Source organism: Puntigrus tetrazona, chromosome 23 (genome assembly GCF_018831695.1).
Source record: "Puntigrus tetrazona isolate hp1 chromosome 23, ASM1883169v1, whole genome shotgun sequence".
Lineage (NCBI taxonomy): Eukaryota > Metazoa > Chordata > Actinopteri > Cypriniformes > Cyprinidae > Puntigrus > Puntigrus tetrazona.
The window spans coordinates 15737372-15758612 of NC_056721.1; the positions used below are offsets into that span (position 1 = coordinate 15737372).

The window sequence follows — 21241 nt, forward strand, 5'->3', positions numbered from 1 at the left end:
TTAATCATTTCAAGTTAGTGAATGTGTCTTATTTTGTAGTTCGATGATCGCTTGAGTGTAAAATAACGCCAAAGTGCTTACATATTACCATTTGTCATTGTTTATCACCTATAAATTAACACTTACATTTGTTAATTGCCATATTACTTTTTAATCTAATGAAATGTGAGAGAATCATATAATCTGGACAAATCCTTAACTATTTAATACTTAGGCAAGAGAATATGTCTTAAATGGATTTTGACTTTATTTATCAGATTCAGAACATTGGAATACGAACATTTCTTTTACAAAAATCGGACATATCTGCTTTACAAATTTGGTCACATGCATGAAAAAAGAAAAATTTTTCATAGACAAATGCATAAGTTGCTTTATACTCCTCTGTGGCCGGTAACAGCAATATGATGAGATTTTTGGGTATCGATCAGGCAGGTGCATATCTAGCACGTTCATCAGTTAGTGCAACAGAAACAACCTCCGAATAGACAACAGAAACAAAACTGTTTGGTACTTCCCTTCTGGACTAAATACATACAGACAGTTACACTGACACCTTTGAAAAACATCCCATTTGATATATTTTCATATTCAAAGTACTAAAATGAAAGCTTTATATTTTTATAAGGTATAGAACAGTATCGTTGGACGGCAAAAATCACAGTTTATGGAGGAGAAACTGTATTATATTTGCATTTTAAGAATGTTGATGACTTGTATCACTAAATACAGAAAATGTGCACACAGAACACTGTAGAGTACGCACAGAGAGCATTATGTCTGGATATGACATAAAACCTTACTGTTATTTTGTGCACATGATTTATATTTATACCCATCAATGGTGTAAAGAGAGCTTTGCAGGCCTGCAGCGATAAAACTGAGCTAATTGACTGAGGAACTACTGATGCATGAGTAAAGCAAAACTCCCTAGTCACATGTAATTTAAAAAACCCTAATTTTATCTTTACTGGCCAAACCTGACTGTAGACTGTAGACAAATACTGAATATTGAATATGCGATCACACACAAGTCATGCAAATCAAACAACCAAATAAAAAAAAAACTGACTATAAGGAATATGGCACAAAAACTTTTAATAAAAACCTATCATTTGTAAAAGGTCTAAAAGTATGCTCACCAAATCATTGTCTGCATCTCATTTCATTCAGGACATTGGAGTAAAAATTCGCTCATCTACTTTGGTCCCTGGAATATGTTTTTCTTCATCAAATTTCAAGGAAAAAAATCTTGCAGACAAAAATGTGTATTATGTTAAACCTATTTGGTCTCTCTTGATAAAACCACCTGATAGCAAATAATTTCCTGTTTCACTTGTCAGTTATAATGCTACTTTCAGGAGCAGTCATAAGACCGAAACAGGGAACGACTTGTGAGTTTATGTACTGCATGCTAACAAGACTCTTTTTGTCAGAGGTTCACCTGCTTCTCATAGAAATGAAACACACTGTCCCTTTAAACTGCACGGTTAGTGTGTTTATGCAGGAAAAAACAATCCATGTGATAGAAAAACGCTCACCGCTCAATGATTCATGGAAATGAATTTAAGAAAAGTGCATTCCTACTGATACACTTTTTTGGGGAACAAATGGATAATGTGTCCTTTAGGATGAGCGAGTTGTGCTGGATGTCTTTAGAGCACCAAGCCATCCAATAGCATTTGTCCAACAAGAACAAAGAGGTCTGTACCTCTAATGAAGATCTTTGTTAGTATTTTGACAAAATGATGACAAAATTCCCTCCAGTGCTTCCATGTCTATTTCTTCACTCGAAGGAGCTTGTGGCCTGTAAAAGGAAGAACAAAGTTTAGAATAGTAATAAAGAATAGAGTGTGTCAGCACAAAGCCATGCTGATACATCAAATATACACTAGGGATTTGCAGGAAACCTTATTGTGGCTATGACTCACATGGGTGATTGGTAGAGTGGTCCTTGAACAGGTATTTGCTCTGGCATAAAAGGGGTTGTAGATTGAGGAAGTCTAAGATAGGGTAACAGAATCACTACAGTCAGTGGTTAAACAATCATCCACTTGGGTGCTATTGCTTACCTAGATAGCTAACTCAAACTATGTTATAACAGGCGCCCTCAGTGGTTAAGCCACTTCCAGGATGCACAGCGCAGCATCAGTAAAAATTATCATTCAAGATGACAGAACGAGCCAAGAAAAAATGTATTATAAAAAGAGCTTAAAACCTTTTGTTTTGAATTAGATTTTAACACACTTATCAAAATAAGTGTACATGAAACTGTAACAATCAAACAGCTATTTTAAATTGTTACGACATTTCACAATATTGCTGATTTAATTGTATTTTGTTTTCCAAAGCATTAAAAAAATGTATATTTCACTTAACATTTTCAAAGGTTGGAATACTTCAATGTTAGCTTAGCGATGTGTGCTGATGTCTAACTTGACCAAATCGTTGACTAGTGCCAACAACAAATCTCTTGTGTACTTAATGTGCCAATTATCAGTGTTTCAAGAGACATTTTGGTTAGGATGTTGCCTCAAAAGCCAGTGATGGCTCATTTTACAGTAAGTATAGTGTCTCCTGTCCTACTTCATCCCTTTGAGCAGATAGATGTGAATGTGAATGAACTTTAGCAAAGCCAAAGTATAATAATACTCACGGGGAGAAAATGTTCTGATTCCTGTGGAGGGAAAAGATGTATTTTATATACCACAGAATAAAGACTTACTGTAAAATACTGTGACAGTGTGTATGTCTGTGTCTTAAATAATGATTGACACGCACATGCTAGACCCATAGACACTGCTCATAGATTGCCCGTACATATCGATAGGAGTGTCAGGTGGTATGCTGGAGGTGGAGGAACACTGGTCTCCTCTGAACATCAAAAGAAAAATACAATTATGTGGCAAACATTGTCAATGCCTATTAGAGTACTATTAAAAGACTTGAATACTTTATATATAACTGGAGCTGTTTTAACACAATGGATCCGTGGTTATAAAATTACGCTTCAGTCTATAATAGCTTCAAAATTTCTTTATTATCTCAAAATAACTGCACTTACGGGTTGACTACTGTTGTTAGTTTGAATGGCAGATATCCATCAGGATTAGGAGGAGAAGGCACTGTTTCAAGACACAAGAAAACACAAGCCTTATTTTATAAAATGTATGTGTTTTATATTTAGCAAAAAATATATTATTAAAATATACAGCTTTTTTAAACCGTTAGTAAAACAGAAACTGTCTTTAAAAGATAACATACCTGTGAAGAATTTCTTAAATACGTCATTCTTTGATAAGTCTGGATACACGTGAGTGATGCAGTTAATGTCCCGTATGCGATCGCCAAGGCCCGCTGAGTCCAGATCCTTCTTGGTGAAGGGTTGGATATTCTGGATTTTCCTGCCTCCGTCTGAGCGGAAGAAAACAGTGACACAGAGCAAACATTTCATTGCAAATTCTCATGCATTTTAATTAGTCTTACCGACCTGGGTATATGCATCTGGGTATAAAAATAATAATTATTATTATTCAACTTAAGTTAAGGGAAACTTAGCAAAAAAATATTTGTTTTGACATGTTTGTTTTAATATGCTCGCTCGTGTATCAGAAGATATCAGAATGATCCAAGTGTAAGGAACGAGCGGATAGATTATTTTTAAAGACCTTCCAGATCATGTCAGAGGACTGATCTGAGCAGGCCTGTTTTGTAAACGAGACAGAGGGTCATGGAGAGTTCACGAAGAAATATTTGTTGAATGATGAAGGGGTACTACATCTGGCTGCAGCTGCATCGTTTTGTAAGTAAATGATTTCCTAAAAAAAAGAAAATTTAGCTTTGCCATCGCAGGAATAAATTCCATTTTAAAATACAAACTTGAGACAAAATAGAAACAGCAAGTGGTCTAAGAATAACACTCTACTGAAAAGGAAAACTGTAGAGCAGGGGCTTAGTTTGCACATCAAATATTGATCGTATTTTGAGACATGGTTGCTGCATTTAAAAATGCACGAAATGATCCTGTAAAATATCATCAGATGTGTACAGTTAGATGAATTAGCAGATATCATAAGAGATTTGCAAAAACATACCTCTTTGCAATAATTCCAAACAATAGTGCATCATGTACAGTAGGATAAATATTGGAGACTTACTATCACTGGGGCCCACATAGGCGATGGTGATGCCCCCAATCTCAGAGTCACTAAAGCGCAAAAGAAAGGTGCCGTTGGGTTTGTTTTGCAGGATGACATGGAGATGCTGTTTTCCGATGAAGCCAAAGATCAGTCTGCAGAGGCAATGAGAGGCAGATATTCAGTTCTCTTCATTTCTTTAGTTATCTAGTCTATTGAAGTTCTACATAAATTAAAAAAAACAAACTCAAGAACTGTAACTGTACCCTTCACTCCAATAGTCTCTCAGGCATTTCTTTGTAAGATCCATCACCCCTTCAAACCACTGCCAGAAGGTGAAGTTTCGACCAGGCAGAACTTCCTGTGTTAAAACGGTCACAGAAATAATCATCAACACCACTTGACAGTCAAACCTTCTGTGAATTTTACGGAAATTACGCTATGTAGAAACACATTTTTAGGGGTATTGAATACAATACAATACAATGAAATTAATTTAAAGACAAATGTGTTAGCATGCTACTAGTCAGCTGCTAGACAACAAGTGCTTATAATATTGTATATTAATACACAACAAATGCATGTAAAAGGTACCTTGTTGAACTGAGCCCATGACACTGGCATATTGCTTAAATCTTCAGAGATGTCTGGTTGGTCAAAGATCTTCTGGGCGAGAAAGTGAAGGTTGTATCTGTCCAAGCACCGCTGTGTCTGAACTTCAGACATGAACTTACTGCTAAGAGCTTCACACATCTGCTTCCAGGACACACGCTCAGGAACAACGAACGGTATCCTATTCTGAAATCATCATAGCATAGAGCACGCATTGCCCGTTTGTTTAGAGAACACTGAAAATGGTCGTCAACAGGAAAAAGACGCGTGATGGGGTCTTTCCATGTTACTCACAGATTCAGAAAAGGCACAGTCCCATATTATGGTCGCCATAGCATTGATTTCCTGACTACCATGTACAATTACAACCACAGGAAGAGAGATTGTCTGAAGGATGAAGAAGGCAATAAGCTGTAATTAGTTACCACACACTAACACACACAATTTTTTGCCAAAAAAGTAGTACTTCTTTGCTAGCGTCATCACAATTTCAGTAATTACGCACAAAAATATTTTCAGGTATTTGTAATTAAATACAAAAGTACATCATGTCATTAAATACAAAAGTACATCATGATTAATAGAGGGCTTTTCACCGTATGAATGTATGAATCTAATATTTTCAATATAATTGTATCTGATTACATCCTAAATGATCAACTGAAACAATCCATTGCATTAAATGAATTAATAAAAGAAGTGGGACAAGCACCTGAATGCCATAAGGGCTCTCGCAGCCCGTGATGGTTATTTCTGTGGTAAACAACAAAGCAAACTTTTCCTCCGTCACTGACTCAGAGCCCTTCCTGTCAGCTCGTTTGATCCTCCTTATGGACTGAAGAGGAAGAGACATATTAAAGTGACATTATAGAGATGAATCCAAAGCTCTCAAAGAGTTTTGTTCGTAACAAGACCCACCATGTTTCTAAAGGTAGCACATGTGCTCTTGCTCGAAGTGTTGTGCTCTAATATGGCTGTGCTGTTGATAAGTTCTCCTACATTTTCACTAAGTGGAGAAAAACAGAAAGAATGATTATAAAACATTAAGCATGTTAAACCTCTCAAATGTTGTACTGCCACTGTATGGTTAACAGCTCAGCTGAAAACCTGATTCTGTTTGCTTATCTTGTTGTGTCTCTACTTCCTCTTTATGACTGAGAACAGCAACAAAGGCTGTCAAATGTATGACTCAAATGTATGTACCAACGCTTGTACGAGCAGGTTTCAACATAAGGCAAAGACACATAAGTGGGATTACAACATAACGACACTTAAATTGTAGCTCAAAGATCAAAGATCTTACAAAACATGCAATGTTCTTCAGCATCGTATTTTCTGTTCGACTTCGGTTTCTTTGGCGAGTAATTGTGAAATTACTTAAAAGATAATAAATGCAATATTTCATCACCATCGAAGCGAAAAGCACTTTGCAGTTGTTCAGCATTTGTGAATGACAGCCTATAAAACTTTCCACAAATACAGTATTTATTCATGTACATTAATATTGAAATTTGCATTGATAAATACACTATTTATCAATGCAAATTTGTGCCTTTTCATAAGTTAACACATTAACTGAAATTTATATTCTGAAATGTTAAAAATGTATATAATATATTATTATTAATTCAAGATGCCCTAATGCATTTTGCAAAACATCTTTTGAAATTTACTGCAAAGTGTTTTGATCAAAAATAATCACAACATTATTTAATGATTAATTGAATTAATGAAATAAACAAAATTATTAAAAAATAAATAAACGACAGTGCTAAAAAATATCTTACTCATTTTAAACTAAATAAAAAATTAATAGCTATTTTAATAATAAAGAATTAAAATAACTTTTTTATCTGAAATACTTGTGTCAATATTTAAAATTATTTTAACAATATAAATAAATAAAATGGCTTTTTTTCTGTAAGCATGCTATTTAATAGAGACTTGTATGTGAATATTTAAAAAAGACAGCATGCTTACTTGGGAACGATCTCTTGCTGACCCAGGTTTTTCGCTTGAGCCTCAGTAATAATCTGAGCCTTCAACAGGACAGGTTTTCCAGGGGCCATTTTCTCTCCCAGCAGATAGCGAATAGTGGTAGAAAACTTTGACTGGGTTTTGATGACCTGAGGAGGCTGCTTATCTACTACTAATGAACTGAATTGCCAAAACAAAAAAAGCACAATATCAAAAACCAGAAGAAAAGCAGTGACATTTTATAAATGATTGCATAATCATCTGTTGTGATTGCATGACGACTAAGTACTTATCTTACTTTCCTCAGATCTGAAAAAGGCCTGCGTACCTCTGTATGAGAGTTTTGAGCAGATGTGCCAGGCTTTCCACCAACGTGTTAAAAGTCTCTACCTCTCCGTGGTCTCTTTTCACCAACATGAGCTCCTGCCTCAGGTTACCATTTACTCCGAGCAACTGCTCACACCTACAATTGAAAAAGTAAAAAAAGGGAATGTGGAAGACATTTAGGCCAAATAATGCAGAATGCAAAAGGTTGCGTGATCTGTGTCAATGAAACCAGTCAAAGCAGAAGTAAATATGATCCAGGGTACATTTAATATGAGTGCAGTTGCATAAAGGATCAACAAAGCAATGAGTATTGTGTGGTGAATAACTGTCTGTCAGTAACTGAAATCTGCTGAATTTCAAGAGCCACAAACTAAACTCTCAAACCATAAAGAAAAAACTCTTGAGTTTGTCAATTTGTCAAAAATGGACATAAAAACACTGCAGACTAAAGTAAGTCAGGATCTTCAGTAAAAAATTCTCTATTGCCGTATGTCAGCCACAAATATAAAATATGTAAGAAATGTAATATTTCCTATCATTTTTCATTTGTAGACCCACAATAACAAATAAATTATATATATATATATATATATATATATATATATATATATATATATATATATATATATATATATATATATATATATATATATATATATATATAAGAAGAATTTTAGAAGACAGGCTTTAATTTCAAGAAGGGCTACACCTGACTAAAATAGAATTGGTTTATTTAAAAGTAGACATTTTACTCCTTATAGATAGGTTTTCATGTCTATAAGGCAATATACAGAGAGTTTCAGATCTGCAGTGTTTCACGCTTAAGTTCACAGAGAACAAGATGTCAGAAAGTGCATCCTGTTTGCTTTATTTTAAAAATGCACAATATTTTTTGTTTTCACTACTAAAAGCCTCTTCTGGTGGATTACTTATTACTCAACTATTAGGGGACAGCCCTTGTTTCAAGTAAACTTTATATCCTCTTTAAAGTCTCATATATTTTATATTTTAAGAATTAATTAAGAATTAAGAGTTTAAGAAAATGTAGTTCACCACTATCCAATCTGAATCCTAAACTACTTGAGAACACTCAAAAAGGCTTGACTGATTTATTCAACAACTGTTCAATAATACATAAAATAAATTGGGTCAATTGGTAGGCAATATTCAAAAAGAGACATAAAAAAGCAGTGATAGAAATAATGGGACTGTGAAGATACTACGTGTGGCACAGAGCCTAATGTTCAAACAGATAGAAGAGACCAAAGAAATTGTAAGGAAATCAAGTTTAGCTGATAACATTCATGTAGTAACTGAAACAAAAACATCACCATGTCTGAAGAGAGCCAAGGTTGTCATCAAAGTGCACACCAATGGTTGCTCTGTGCTGTTCCCACCTCCAGGACTTAATTCTGAGAAGAAGACAGGCCTGGCACTGCTCCAGAGCACGCAGAGCGTCTTGAAGGAGCTGGACACGCTTCTATAAATACACACAGACACATATAAACATGAAAAACAGCTCTACTGCAACTGCTTTTCTTTACCCCTCTTCCATGTCACAACTTTTTTTGTGATGCATTTGAGCATTTACCTTTGCACAGATTGAATAAGTGAACTCAAGCTGCTGTATGCGAGTCTGTCTAGCGACTTGATCCGAATGCTGTGGGTCCAACTCATTTTGACCTGCAAACAGACAAGACACATTTCATTAGATATACTGATATACATGTTAGCCTATGTGCACGTCTATTAAGTCATTATGTGAAACTGTATCCTTTACAAAGTTAAGAGTCCTTTACATAACAGCCTGGTTATGATAACTGTGGTCCGTTGGTCACAAACAGTTCACTGGTGTTTTGGTTCTTTGTGGTGTTCATTTTATGTTCTCAAATTTATGTAAATGAATAATCTCTGATCATCACCTACTACAAGTCCTTTGAAACACTCCAGTAATGAATCCTTAAAGGTTCCTCACTTAATTTTTGCTTTCATTTGCTTTCATTCTTTTCCTTGTAGGATGTACTAGAAATGATTATATAAATATTAAATATAATAGTGTTATATACAGTAGCATTTGATAGCCATACATAAACACTGACTAATTATGAAAAAAATACATTTTAAAAATACATTTAAAATAAATTTACTCTAAATTTTGAGCCTATGCTTTATAACGTATTTTGCGTTGCTGTGACATTAAATACTCATCCACAATTCAAATCAAGGCTAGACTTGTTGGAGCCCTCATGGCGGAAAAGGCTATTTACACATCAGCTGCTCTAGGGCTTGTCTTATTGCATTTCTCCCTCTGGCATTGCTGCATAGCTTTATGTTAACCATATCAAAGCAGGTATGCAGACAGAACAGTTGCATAGACTGTGCCAAGTGTGCAAACCACACAGTGCAGCATGCCTGGCCCGCAATCATGCAGTTTCTTTTATATATAATTCCGATAAAGACTATATCACCACAAGAAAGAAGTTCTGTAAACTTCACCACAAGAAACCAGTTTTGTAAATATGACTCATCAAAAAAATTATATAAAGAAGAAAGAATTCCAAAAGTCACTGTGAGGATGAGTTTAAAAAAAGAGACATTTTTGTAAACAGCACCCATGCACGTGTAGGGGTGTTCAGGACTGTGTAAATCACTGCTTCGTTAAGATTGTCAAAAAAACAATAAAACAAGCTTCACAAGATTCAGAATAAACTGAAGTTGGAAACTTTGCACATAGTTTACATTCTGCCCCCAAACCCTTGCAAATAATTAACATTTTCCCCTTATTCTCCTCTAGTGTTATCAATGAAATGCTTGCTTCTCTTACGGTGGTTTGTAATAATATATATTTTTGAATACGTAGAATACTGCAAAAGTATTCTATGGCGGTTAGCTGTGCACAAATACATTTATCACAATAAATCAAAGTGCTTTAGGCGAAAAAACCAAGAAAAACATGTTAAAAACTGAAAAGAGTTTTGTACATATGGAATTAATGACCGCTAGGCAGCACTTCAAAAATCTTGTTTAACAATGTGAGTTGGAAAAAAGTATTTGACGCCATTTGTGCTTTGAACAAGGCCTTGTGAAACTCCAGATGGATTGTTTATGTCCTAATGTTTTAGACTATTTTAAGGTTGTGCAGTGTGAACGACTAGTCTGACTGACATTAAAAAGCTATTTAAATCTCTTACCTTGAATCGATTCCATTTCCTGCTTTTCCCAGTTTAAATCCTCTTGAAGCTGATGAAGTGTTTGGCGGCAGTTCTGAATTTCCAAAACTTTGAGCACGAGATTGTCCACATCAGTCTTCCCATCTTCTCTTGCTGGTTGCGGGGTGCCACTGGTATCTGGAGGACCCTGGGGAATTTGCTGGAAGGGTGGGAAGTTAGAGTGCATACCCTAGAGATAATCACACAAACAATGACATACTAGACATTTGCATTATACATAATGTAACTCATAAGTTAAGATTGCAGTTGCATTTCCACAACAAATGAAAAATCTAGCAGAATAAATAGTTTTGTGCTTACCGCCTGTGCTAATAAGTGTCTTTCTTTCCTTAGAATATCTCGAACTGTCCTCACAAGTTGCATGGGTTGTGGTTGGAACACACTCTGAAAAGCGGTTACACAAGGATACATAGTAAATAGTTGAGAGAGAGAAATACAAACAGTGCGCTTTGTCACAACATAAGTCAACATGGCAAACTGCCAAAGGTGAGAAACACTGAAATATAAAAGCAAGAAAGATACACGTGTGATCACAGTGCAAGGAAATTTAACTCAAGATGAAGTTATATAACAAACAATACACAATGACTCTCGCTCATACTTTATCTACAACTTTTTAACTATGACTTTTCCTCAATAAACTCCTTATTTGCTGTTTCAAATTCACCTGTTTTTCAGTGGTCTTTTTAAGTCACGAGATTCACATAAGAAGGAGGAAAGACCGGTGTTTGAGGCTCACAGTATATCATTTCCATTTAGAAACGTCTTATTACTTAACTATACCAAGGTAAATACAGCTTTGCATTCTATGACACCTTAAAGCCTGCAGAAATCATACGAATTAGAAATATTTGTAATGCACACCAAGTTCCGGCTGATATGTTGTAGTTTGACCCTGTCCACCAAGTTAGGGTTTAGCTGGGCCACCTCCTGCAGCAAATGCACCATCTGCTCCAACAGCCTGAGGGCCTGAGGCTCCTGCTCCATGTTGTCCACATCAAAGTTCTCCCTAAATAAAACAGTACACAGGCATGACATTTTTAAAGCATTGCTGCATTGAATCAGCCATAGTAATTGTCACAAAAATATGGAACAAAGCCTTTCAAGGCTAGCTTGTCCTGTGATCTTCTCCAACTGTTATTTTAATTCATTATAACAATGATTCAGTTCCCTGTGACAGGAAATTCCTAAGTAATGAACTACCATAAAAAATTACATGTTTTAGACTATAACTGCCCATGTTTTGAATTCATTTGTTTTACTTAGTCACCCGTACTTATTAAAGGTGCACTCAGTCATTTGACCTTAATGAAAAAATATTCTAAGTAGTGAACTTCTGAAATGTTTAACATCAGAGCGAGTCACCTTAAGGAGTCCACCATATAGGGATTACTAAGTCCTCTTTTTCCCAGGCATGTCCTAGATAGGATTTCTAACTTGTCTAAAATGTTCACATTTTTTGCTTTGCTACTCATAGTTACAGAACCCAGTTACTCATAGTTCATAGTCACAGAACCCAGACCTGTTGGGCAAAACATTCATACAACTGCAGGACAAGCCTGTCAAATTTCCTTTTGTTTCACAGCTTGCAAATATTTGATCACCTCTCAAAGAATAAAAATAAGGTATATGAACAAAAATTGCGTTTTGGGCATTTGAGATTCATATTAATCACCCGTGCCAATTTTTCTATTATTAAACAGTGTTAAAACAATTAAAGTGCCTTAATTTAAAACAGTGATATTTTCTATATTAATGATGCATTCTTTACATAGACAAGCAGATGAGGACAGAATATGAACAAGATCCAATTAACAGCTCAGGGTTTTCTATGTGAAACTTTTTAGTACTTCAAAATACGTAAAAACAACTTCAGGTCAGTAGAGCAAAACTACATTTTGTCCTCCATGTAGGCCTTCCTATAAAGGTGTGACATTGTGTGAAAACTATGAATTGCTGTTCATACATTATATGTACCCATATTTGCATTGCTTTGATCGTTGTCTGGGTGACACACCAAGATTAGTTGATTATGTACAATGCCTGCATGCTATTGGTCAAACTACGTTTTGGTTATTACTGTCAGCCTAATACTACTCACTTCTCTAATTTTCAGACACTTTCTTTATGGAATAAAGTAGTCATGGCTGGCTGTGAACGAAGCATTTCTACACTGCCATCGGGGATGTTGTATTTACGCTACTACTGTAGTTGTCAGTTCAGTGCAACCTTAAGGTAAAAAGTACTGTGTTTAATTGGTAAATGATCATACCATCTCTGTTCTTCTATCCAGCTGGCCAGATAGTGCCTGACGTCCAGAGGGAATGTTTCTGGGTAGAGTTCATTCAGCGTCTGGGTTGACAGGTACTGTAGCTGCGGGGTCATTTGTGCCCACAGCGCCATAGTGTGCAAGGACTGCAACAACAAAAAACAAAAATCACGGCATTACCACTGTACTGGAAAAACGGCATTTTCAGTTCTTTGGAATTCTTCAGGAGTTGTTCACAGAAAATCATTAGCCTACTCAACTATTATTGTTCTAAACAGGAGCTGTTACCCATACAAACCATACCCATTTTGGTTAAACCCTTATCATCATAAATCAGAATCAGTTTAGCTCAGGTTGTAAACGAATAATTTCACATGTCTACTTACAAATAGAAATACAATAAATTGCATGGACACCTTTAAAGGTGCTTCTTTCTGAACAATATGTTTAATGTTTCATCATTCCTTTGGCTCAAACAATTTTTTTACAGCATTTCGTTGTAATATCCCTTTGATTCTGAAATACCATATAGAGCTAGAAATCAAACAATTCTGTTATGACACACAAATTACGACACACTTATTCACCTACATATCCAAGGATTTAATGCCTTGAAAGAGAGAGACCGACTATCGCTGTTGCTATAGGTTTACCTTGAAACTCTGAATTCTTCAGTGCAAAACGAATGACATTTATAGAAGCTCATTCATAAACAGCGTCAATCTTTTATACCATGTTGTATTTTAGGCTTAATAGGGCCTTTGGTGCTAAATAAGCACCAGAAAATAAGCAGATGCATTTGGGAGAGAGCAGAGTTTGTTATTGGTGTTCAGACTTTTGTTTGGACAAGGGAGAAAAGACAGTATGCCTGCCTTATCTCTCACCAACATAAGGGGACAGAAGACACTGTACACCACAACGCTTGACAGCCTGCCAGCCCAACCATCACTAATATAACAAATTTACTCGCATAGATCTATTTTAGAACAGTTTAGAAAGAAAGTAAGAAAAGAAAGTAAGAAAGTAAAACATATGCCTATTTAATATGCAAATACAAAGTAAGCATACACCCTGTTAAAGCATTAAGTTCTTAATAGGCTATGTAAAGTCAATTTCATACAGTCAAACATCGCAATGCAGCCTACAAAAAAACTAAATGCACTTTACATACCTTTGACACAAAAGAGATCACACTGTTTTGATTCACTGATTATAGACTCCAGTTTTGTCTAGTCCAGTTACCTACAAGCACATGGCGTGTTAGATTTAAGCAGTGAAACTGAATTGCACCATAAGGCATGAAAGCATGCTGGATCATGTCTTCCATAACTACTGCCTATTGTGTCACTTCTCACTTCTTTCTGAAAAAACCCCACCAAAAACATTGATTTGTCTTTTGCATACTATAAACTTCTCTCTCTCTCTCTCTCTTTACCATAAAACCTTTTAAGAAAAACTGTCTGGAAAGTCTGTTTAACTTGTGTGTATGAATGGTATTATTAGAAAAGTCATTAAAAGATACTGCTCTTCTTTCTTTTATTTCATTTTAAGAACACCCATAAAATTCTCAAATGAAATATAGATATTTTAAAGAACACTGGGGTACACTGGCCTTCCCATTAAATGAAGAAATAAATATTTTTTTATATCTTTTGTAAACAATTCCTTTAAACTCTATAGGAAAACACAGACTACGAGATAACTTAAATAGTAACCATCTAAATGAATAATTTGTACTTTATTTAAATATTAAATATCGATTTAGTAGAAATCGGGATGTTTGAGCCAGGAAAAATAAAGTGTGATACCATGCCACTTTTTAGTAACCATCTACACTCACTCTCCAAGACCTGTCATAATGTTTAATAACCAGCTTTAAAATATGTTGTTTAGCCAGTATATTTGACAGATAAGTGGGCAGAAGGTTCTGTTGTAAATTGCACCGTATAAATCCTTAGATTACTCAGTAGTTTCAATCTACACATTTGCTGTAAAAACATAGCAATCATAGTGTATTTAAAATATTTTATATCAAAAACAAGACATGCCAAATAAAGCTTTTTTTTAATGTCTACTACAGTAGATAGCTAATTAGTGTGAATCTAATGCTTATTATTATATTTGGGAATCTCTCTGTTCCAAATAATATTTCCTCATTCTTTCCAACTAATATACTTGTAAAGGTATACCTGCACTAATGTTTAACAAAGGGATTGGAGCAGCGTAGGTGAAAAAGACCACACCTATGTGCAGACATAATATCTGAAGATAAGTCATTCAAGAGAAATACGTCATGTAACACTAACAATGCTTAACATGTATCACGTAAGTGACAACAGTCCGTTAAACTTGACCACTATGTTGAACTAGTGTGTTAGATTGGTATTGTGTGAACACCAGAAGCTGTACAGGAAAAACAGGTCTTGTAAAAAAAAAAAAAAAAAAAAAAACAGTACTTATTTCTGTAGCACACACACTGATAAAAAAAATCTAAATTAACTGGTCTACTTCAAAATTAAAACAGTAGGCATATGTAACATCTCTAAATCAACCTAAATGCATTGATTTATACAAACAAAACACATTTTATAGGTTAAATCATGTAGAAATCAGGTTCCCACAATCCAAATAAAATATAAGATGATCTTGAATTATTTATAGGACGGCATATGGAAGGGAAGGGCGTTATAAATAGTTGAATAACAATAAAAAGTCCTATATAGTCCTATATCACTTTGCTTTTTACCGCTTCAAAAAGCAGGTAATGGACAAAAGGTCAGAGGTACATTTTCGAATAGTTTTTCTCTTAAATCAATTAAATTCAATGCAATTCAATAAAGTTTGGTTCAATTTAATTCAGTTCAATTCATGTTGCTTTACTCATATGAAATGCTTTCTCTAACAAAAAAAAAAAGAAAGACTATAATTGGTTATAATTTTTATTAAAAAAAATACGATGTATGACAACACAGGTAATGAATATAAACATCTTTTACATGTAAAGTCAGCAACACCAAAGTTTAAAAAATACATTTTTGATACTTTTGTAGCTGTGGTGTTGCTGACTTTACATGTAAAAGGTGTTTCTGCTTGTTTTTCAGTCATGGACACAGATTGATGCGAGTGCTTTTGCTTGCTCTTTAACACACGTGATGAATATCTTTATAACACAAGGCTTTAAGCAAAGTGTTACAATATTTTGCTCATGTTTATTATCTCTTTGCATTTTATTACATAAAACAGCACATTACAGAGCAAGGTCTGTTTTTTTTTAACATGCTTAAAAACAAACCATGTGCAAATTCACTGGCCGCTGCTGAGCATTTTCTCGTTAAAAGTGCAGTGTCTCAAAAAAGAATTATTAGTTGTTTAATAATGATTATCAATTACTTCTATGTATTCAATATGGTAGAGAGTAATACATTAAAAGTAATTCCCATTCTGATCATCCATAAGCCATGTAAAATCTTACTTTTCTTCTTCAGTTAACTGATAAGGTAAGGGTGTAGAGTTATATTCAAGCAATTTTAAGGCATGAAAAAATATATATTTTCAAGGGCAACACTTCTAAAATATGTTATTTTGATTATTAAAGATGAGTTTTATGGGATAACATTAGTGACTGCCGGTGGACTCTATATAACAATTCTCTATTTAATGTATTTGCAGTAAGGAATTTTTATTTCAAATATTTAAAGGTTAATTCTCACCATTTTGTCTGATTGGACTGTCAAGCCTGTCAGTGTCTGTTGGCATTTATTAGGGCTTGTTTTCACCAGCTAAACATGCTGGTGTTTATCAGGATGTCTAAGATGTGATTGTATTGTAATCTAGTGATTGTCTGCACTGGTTGCTGTCAGCGTGAGTTGGCTTTAATTAATGCAAAATCTGCTCTTTCGCAGTTCTGTTTTGTTAAGGTACCATCGTGGTCTTAGATGTCCTGAAATATACTCTAGGAGATAAAAAAGAAATGAAGAAACAAATGTGACAACTGTACGGTAAGAATCTAAAATAGCTATGCTCTGATCATTTGGGTTTGGAGACCTGTTCATATTGAAATCTCTGATGTTTGGTGTATTTTCTTTTCAATAAAGTTAATTCTCTGTAATAGACAACCGAAAGTACTCTCTCAACATCAAACCTGCCTCACACTGAAACTTTGACAGCAGTTGGCGCCTGACAAATGGACCACTTAACCACTCGTCCACTTTATTTGATCACTTTTCAATTAATGAATGACTGCGTTCACTATCATCACTTCATGCTGCAGAAATGAACAAATAAACAGAAATGAACAAACTCACTGACTTTTACACTCATCTAATTACTGTCGATACTATTTGAAATACTATGACTAATAACACAAAGGATGTAAGCAAACCACCAAAAAACTGAGAAAGTATTATTTCTTTAAACTAGGAGACTCAAATAGGCTACAAGTGTGCTTGGAAATTACGGTTTCCTAATTAGACTTTATATAAACCTTTATTATTGACTGAATCATTGCAATGAATCATGGCATTGCACTCTTGATCATGTCCCCATCCATGAGAAAAACTCTTCGACAAATAGCATAAAATGACAGACAGAGCGGTCGACCGAACGATTGATCGATAGATAGATTCACAGATTGATTGATTTACTTCATCTAATCCACAGAAATAAACACTAAAGGAATAGTTCACCCAAAAAGTCAAATTACAATTTTACTCACACCGAAGCCATCCTAGCTTTATATGACGATCTTCTTTCAGATGAATATATCCTGGCTCTTCCAAGCTTGGTATCACATGTCCTCTGAAGTAGATTGAAGAGTTTTTGTAACAAAAATATTTCTAAAGTAAAAAACTGACTCGACGTACGACGTATAATGTAAGCTGCGTCATAAGTCGTGTCATAGGTCAGCCAAGATGACAGAATTCGCGTTCTCACTGAAATTAGTTAACTGAGTCAGTTATTTACATTATACCCCCTGAAGGTGCATAGGTTAGTTTTACATTACAGTACTTGAGGATGTATCCAATTTACAGAGCTCCAAAATAATGTCCACTGTCCACCAACATTAGAAAGCTTGGAAGAGCCAGGATCAATTTTTCAAAAACTCCCAACTGTGTTTGTGTGAAAGAACAAGGATTGTTTAGGAGTGAGCGAAACATGGGGTAATTTTCATTGAACATAACTATTCCGTTAACAGAACCTTTTTAGTGCATTTTAAAAGGCCTCGTCAAAACCATCCATTAGTATTCATATAATATTAATGACAAATAACAGCATGAGCCTGTTTCCATCCCAAAGTCTGAAGCTAACACAAGCAATGTTACAACAACAGTGAGGTGGGTTTACAAAGACCACTCTCTAGTGCACACACATACACAAAAAAGCCTAGCACACCAATGCCGCATTCAGCCTATGGGGAACAGAAAGTAGGGCGTGAGTTCGTGTAGGCGCTCGTGCTAAACACTTCAGCGTTTTCCACTAACAAACGAAAATATTTACATTACGTGACATTTAACACAACTGTATGGAAGTCCGCTACGTTGTAGAAATATAAGTAGGCCTTCCTCTCTTGCTATTTCCAGCTGAGTGAAATACAGGAAACTTGTTAAAGATGCGAATTCACGTGAAGGCAATGTCCCTCGCGTATTTTGTCATGGAGTATCCAGGCGAAAATACGATCATGTCATTTTGGTTCCCCCTTAAAGTAGGCTAGTATATATAATGGCCGACTAAACCTACTTCACAAACCCACTGAGATTATTGTTACTATAAAGTGAGATTTTTATTCGTGAGAGAGCCCTTTGGTGGCTTTTTAGTCTTTTTTTCGCTCGCTCGCTTCGCACGACTGCACGCTTTCGTGTAACAGTTACAGTAGAGGAAAGTAGGCTGTTACAAAAGTCATGTTTCCTCCTTACAAAAACATTAAGCGATAAACAAATTCAGGTCGCGAAAGACTCACGGTCCGCGGTTTATGTAGCAAAAATACGATATTGTTAGAATACAGCTTACCTGATTTCGACGCCAGCTCTTTAACGCACGTAAAGAGATATAAGTCTGCGCCTTCCGTGTGCGTTTGTTTTTTTTCTATCCACTTACTTTCACTTTACTGACTGAAGTTACTGCCCACCGGCCACCCCAGATGCAGCTCTTCTACCAGGTGAATGACAAACTTTATACGACTGGACATTATTACAAATATATATATATATATATATATATATATATATATATATATATATATATATATATATATATATATATATATATATATATATATATATATATATATACACACATACATACACACACACTTTATTAGAACATTAGATATGCCATCGTTTTTATGTCTGCCAGAGATAATCTATTAATTTCCGTATGTTCAAATTTATCATGCATAATGGGATTATCTTCCAACTTTTAAGTAAGTATCTTCGTTTTTTTATTGTCTTCCTACTTCTTGCTGGTCATTTATTTCTTGCTTACTGTTCATAATGCATTGCATTTATTTTATCAACATTAACGGCACCTTGGTTTGAGTGTTTTAATTAATTGAATTAATTTTGTCACTTATTTAGCCTATGTTTTAGCGTTGAAAAACAACAATGCTAATAAAAAAAACTTTAGATGAAATGAAAGAGAGATTTTTTTAACATTCACTGAACAACCTAAGAATATTAATTGTCCAACAACGAATATATTGTAAATATAGGTATCAAAACGCATTAATATAGTCCTACTATTAATTGTATTATTATTATTATTTTCAGGTGAGTTAGAACGTAGGCTATACATTCTAACTTACCTGAAAATAATAATATAATAATAATAATTACAGGTTAAAACGGTCAGATATCAAATTGGTATACCTAATATAGCTTATTTAATGAACAGGGCAGCGCTGCTGAAATTGTTCTGAAAAATCAGTGAATCAGTGATAAACTAAAGGACAAAAGGACCATCACCAATGAGGCTGATATATCTGTACATTCTCACCGGTTGTGTATCGAAATCTAGAAAGCTAGTCAGACCACATTGTACGCATCGTGCTTGTTCATAAGCTTTCTATTTATCAAGAGAAAACGTCACTTGTGGGCGGGGAAACAACGCCATTTCTGCTCGAAACGCTTGATTTCCAGTAAAGAGTTTCGAAAGAGGTTTCCGTTTTCTCAAATAAGCTCATTTTTTTGCGTTTTCAATATTCTGTTTTTTTTTTTTATCTAAAACAACAACGACGACGGGGGATATGTTGTATATTTAATGGACTAAAAAAAAAAAAAAAGCATACAGTTCAGCAGTTTTCTCTGCATAGAAACCAATGAAAATGTTAGCTTTTCATTTAAATTAAATTAAAAAAAATTAACGTTTACGATTTCAAACAGGCAAATTCAACTACGAGTGTATGTGACAATATACCTCGATCTGAATAATTCATTGACATTGGAATCTCGTGAGGTGAAGTGTTGCCTCGTCCGCGGTTTATAAGCTAGTTTGTACACACAAGTTGTATGTATAGTTTTTCTTCTCATTTCTCTAGATGAATAGACACACATTAGTTGGCGTGTTCGTGATTATTGTTTTGTGAAAAAAGGTCTAAAATGGTTTTAGTCTAGTTCGCGTGTTTTTAGTGGATCTGGCAGCGCATGATCGTTCACATCAGGAAATGTTGAAGTCAGGAAATTGCATAGTCACTGGTACGTCTAGCCTTGATAGAATTATTTCTAACTTCACGTTCACACACAGAACGACATTTTCTATTGTTCACTGGCATCTGCGACATCACTGACATCTATCTAGGATAATGTAGGGGTATAGAACATTAATAAACAAGATTTTTGCTCCCTTATGTTACCACTAGAGGGCAGTACGCCACTGTGTGAAAAGCGAGCCGACCTGTTGGACACGTTAGGCTTAAGTTATGCAATAAAACTAGACCGTCAAAAAATGAAAAATAGTAAAATTGGAATAATTGTAAATTTACAGGTTTTAAAGATTGGATTAAATAAAGCTCGTCCCATATGGTGATGCAGTGAAGTTTGTTTCAAGCTTCAGGCATTCCTCATATCAAAGCCCATTTCCTGACCGGTCGTGATACATTTGGCCCGTCTGAGGGCTGTTGAGAATGCTGCATGAGCTTCGGGGGTTGTTTTCATGTCCAGCGTTAATTTAAACAAAGTCAGAGTTGACTTGATCAATCTCCCGCTGATGGAGTTTGACAGGGCTAAAACAGAATTCTGAGGTAACAAATGTTATCAATAAAAATTCCATAATAGTTGTGCAAAGTGTTTAATTTCTTTCACAACAAACCATTTGCAGCTGTTTTGAAAAGTAACAACTGAGAAAATAAACATAACCTTTTGGAAAGTAAAAACTTTATAATATATATATATATATATATATATATATATATATATATATATATATATATATATATATATATATATATATATATATATATATATATATATATATATATATATATGAATGATGCCAGTTGATATTTTTGTGTGACAATTTTAACTTAAAAATGTACAGGATAAAACACAGCATTATTCTGCCTGTCCATATTTTAGATCCACTAATGGCTGCCCATATCAATTACTCACTAACTAGTAATAAGCAAATAATTTTATAGTTTATTTAGTAAAAAAAAAAAAAAAAAAAAAAAAAAAATAAATAAATATATATATATATAT

General features: G+C 34.6%; 1 protein-coding gene across 3 annotated transcripts; it reads right to left on the reverse strand.

Annotated features, from left to right (window-relative positions):
• Nucleotides 1-229: 229 nt before the first annotated feature.
• stat6 (signal transducer and activator of transcription 6, interleukin-4 induced) lies at nucleotides 230-18695 on the reverse strand. 3 transcript variants are annotated; one of them, XM_043224129.1, is made up of 22 exons: nucleotides 18558-18625; nucleotides 13723-13793; nucleotides 12555-12697; nucleotides 11147-11291; nucleotides 10583-10666; nucleotides 10244-10451; nucleotides 8644-8735; nucleotides 8384-8532; nucleotides 7054-7188; nucleotides 6729-6905; nucleotides 5667-5754; nucleotides 5461-5583; nucleotides 5043-5135; nucleotides 4731-4934; nucleotides 4403-4497; nucleotides 4158-4291; nucleotides 3265-3414; nucleotides 3065-3125; nucleotides 2782-2874; nucleotides 2657-2677; nucleotides 1932-2003; nucleotides 230-1807 (listed from the first exon to the last, which is right to left on the reverse strand). In XM_043224129.1, exons 3-22 carry the CDS (start codon nucleotides 12683-12685, stop codon nucleotides 1714-1716), a joined length of 2349 nt encoding a protein of 782 aa, XP_043080064.1. In that variant the 5' UTR covers nucleotides 12686-12697; nucleotides 13723-13793; nucleotides 18558-18625; the 3' UTR covers nucleotides 230-1713. The 3 variants fall into 3 exon arrangements, with proteins under 3 accessions (XP_043080064.1, XP_043080065.1, XP_043080063.1); XM_043224130.1 differs by lacking the exon at nucleotides 13723-13793 and having other exon boundaries at nucleotides 10244-10421; nucleotides 18558-18695; XM_043224128.1 differs by lacking the exon at nucleotides 13723-13793 and having other exon boundaries at nucleotides 18558-18695.
• Between the last annotated feature and the right edge of the window lie 2546 nt (nucleotides 18696-21241).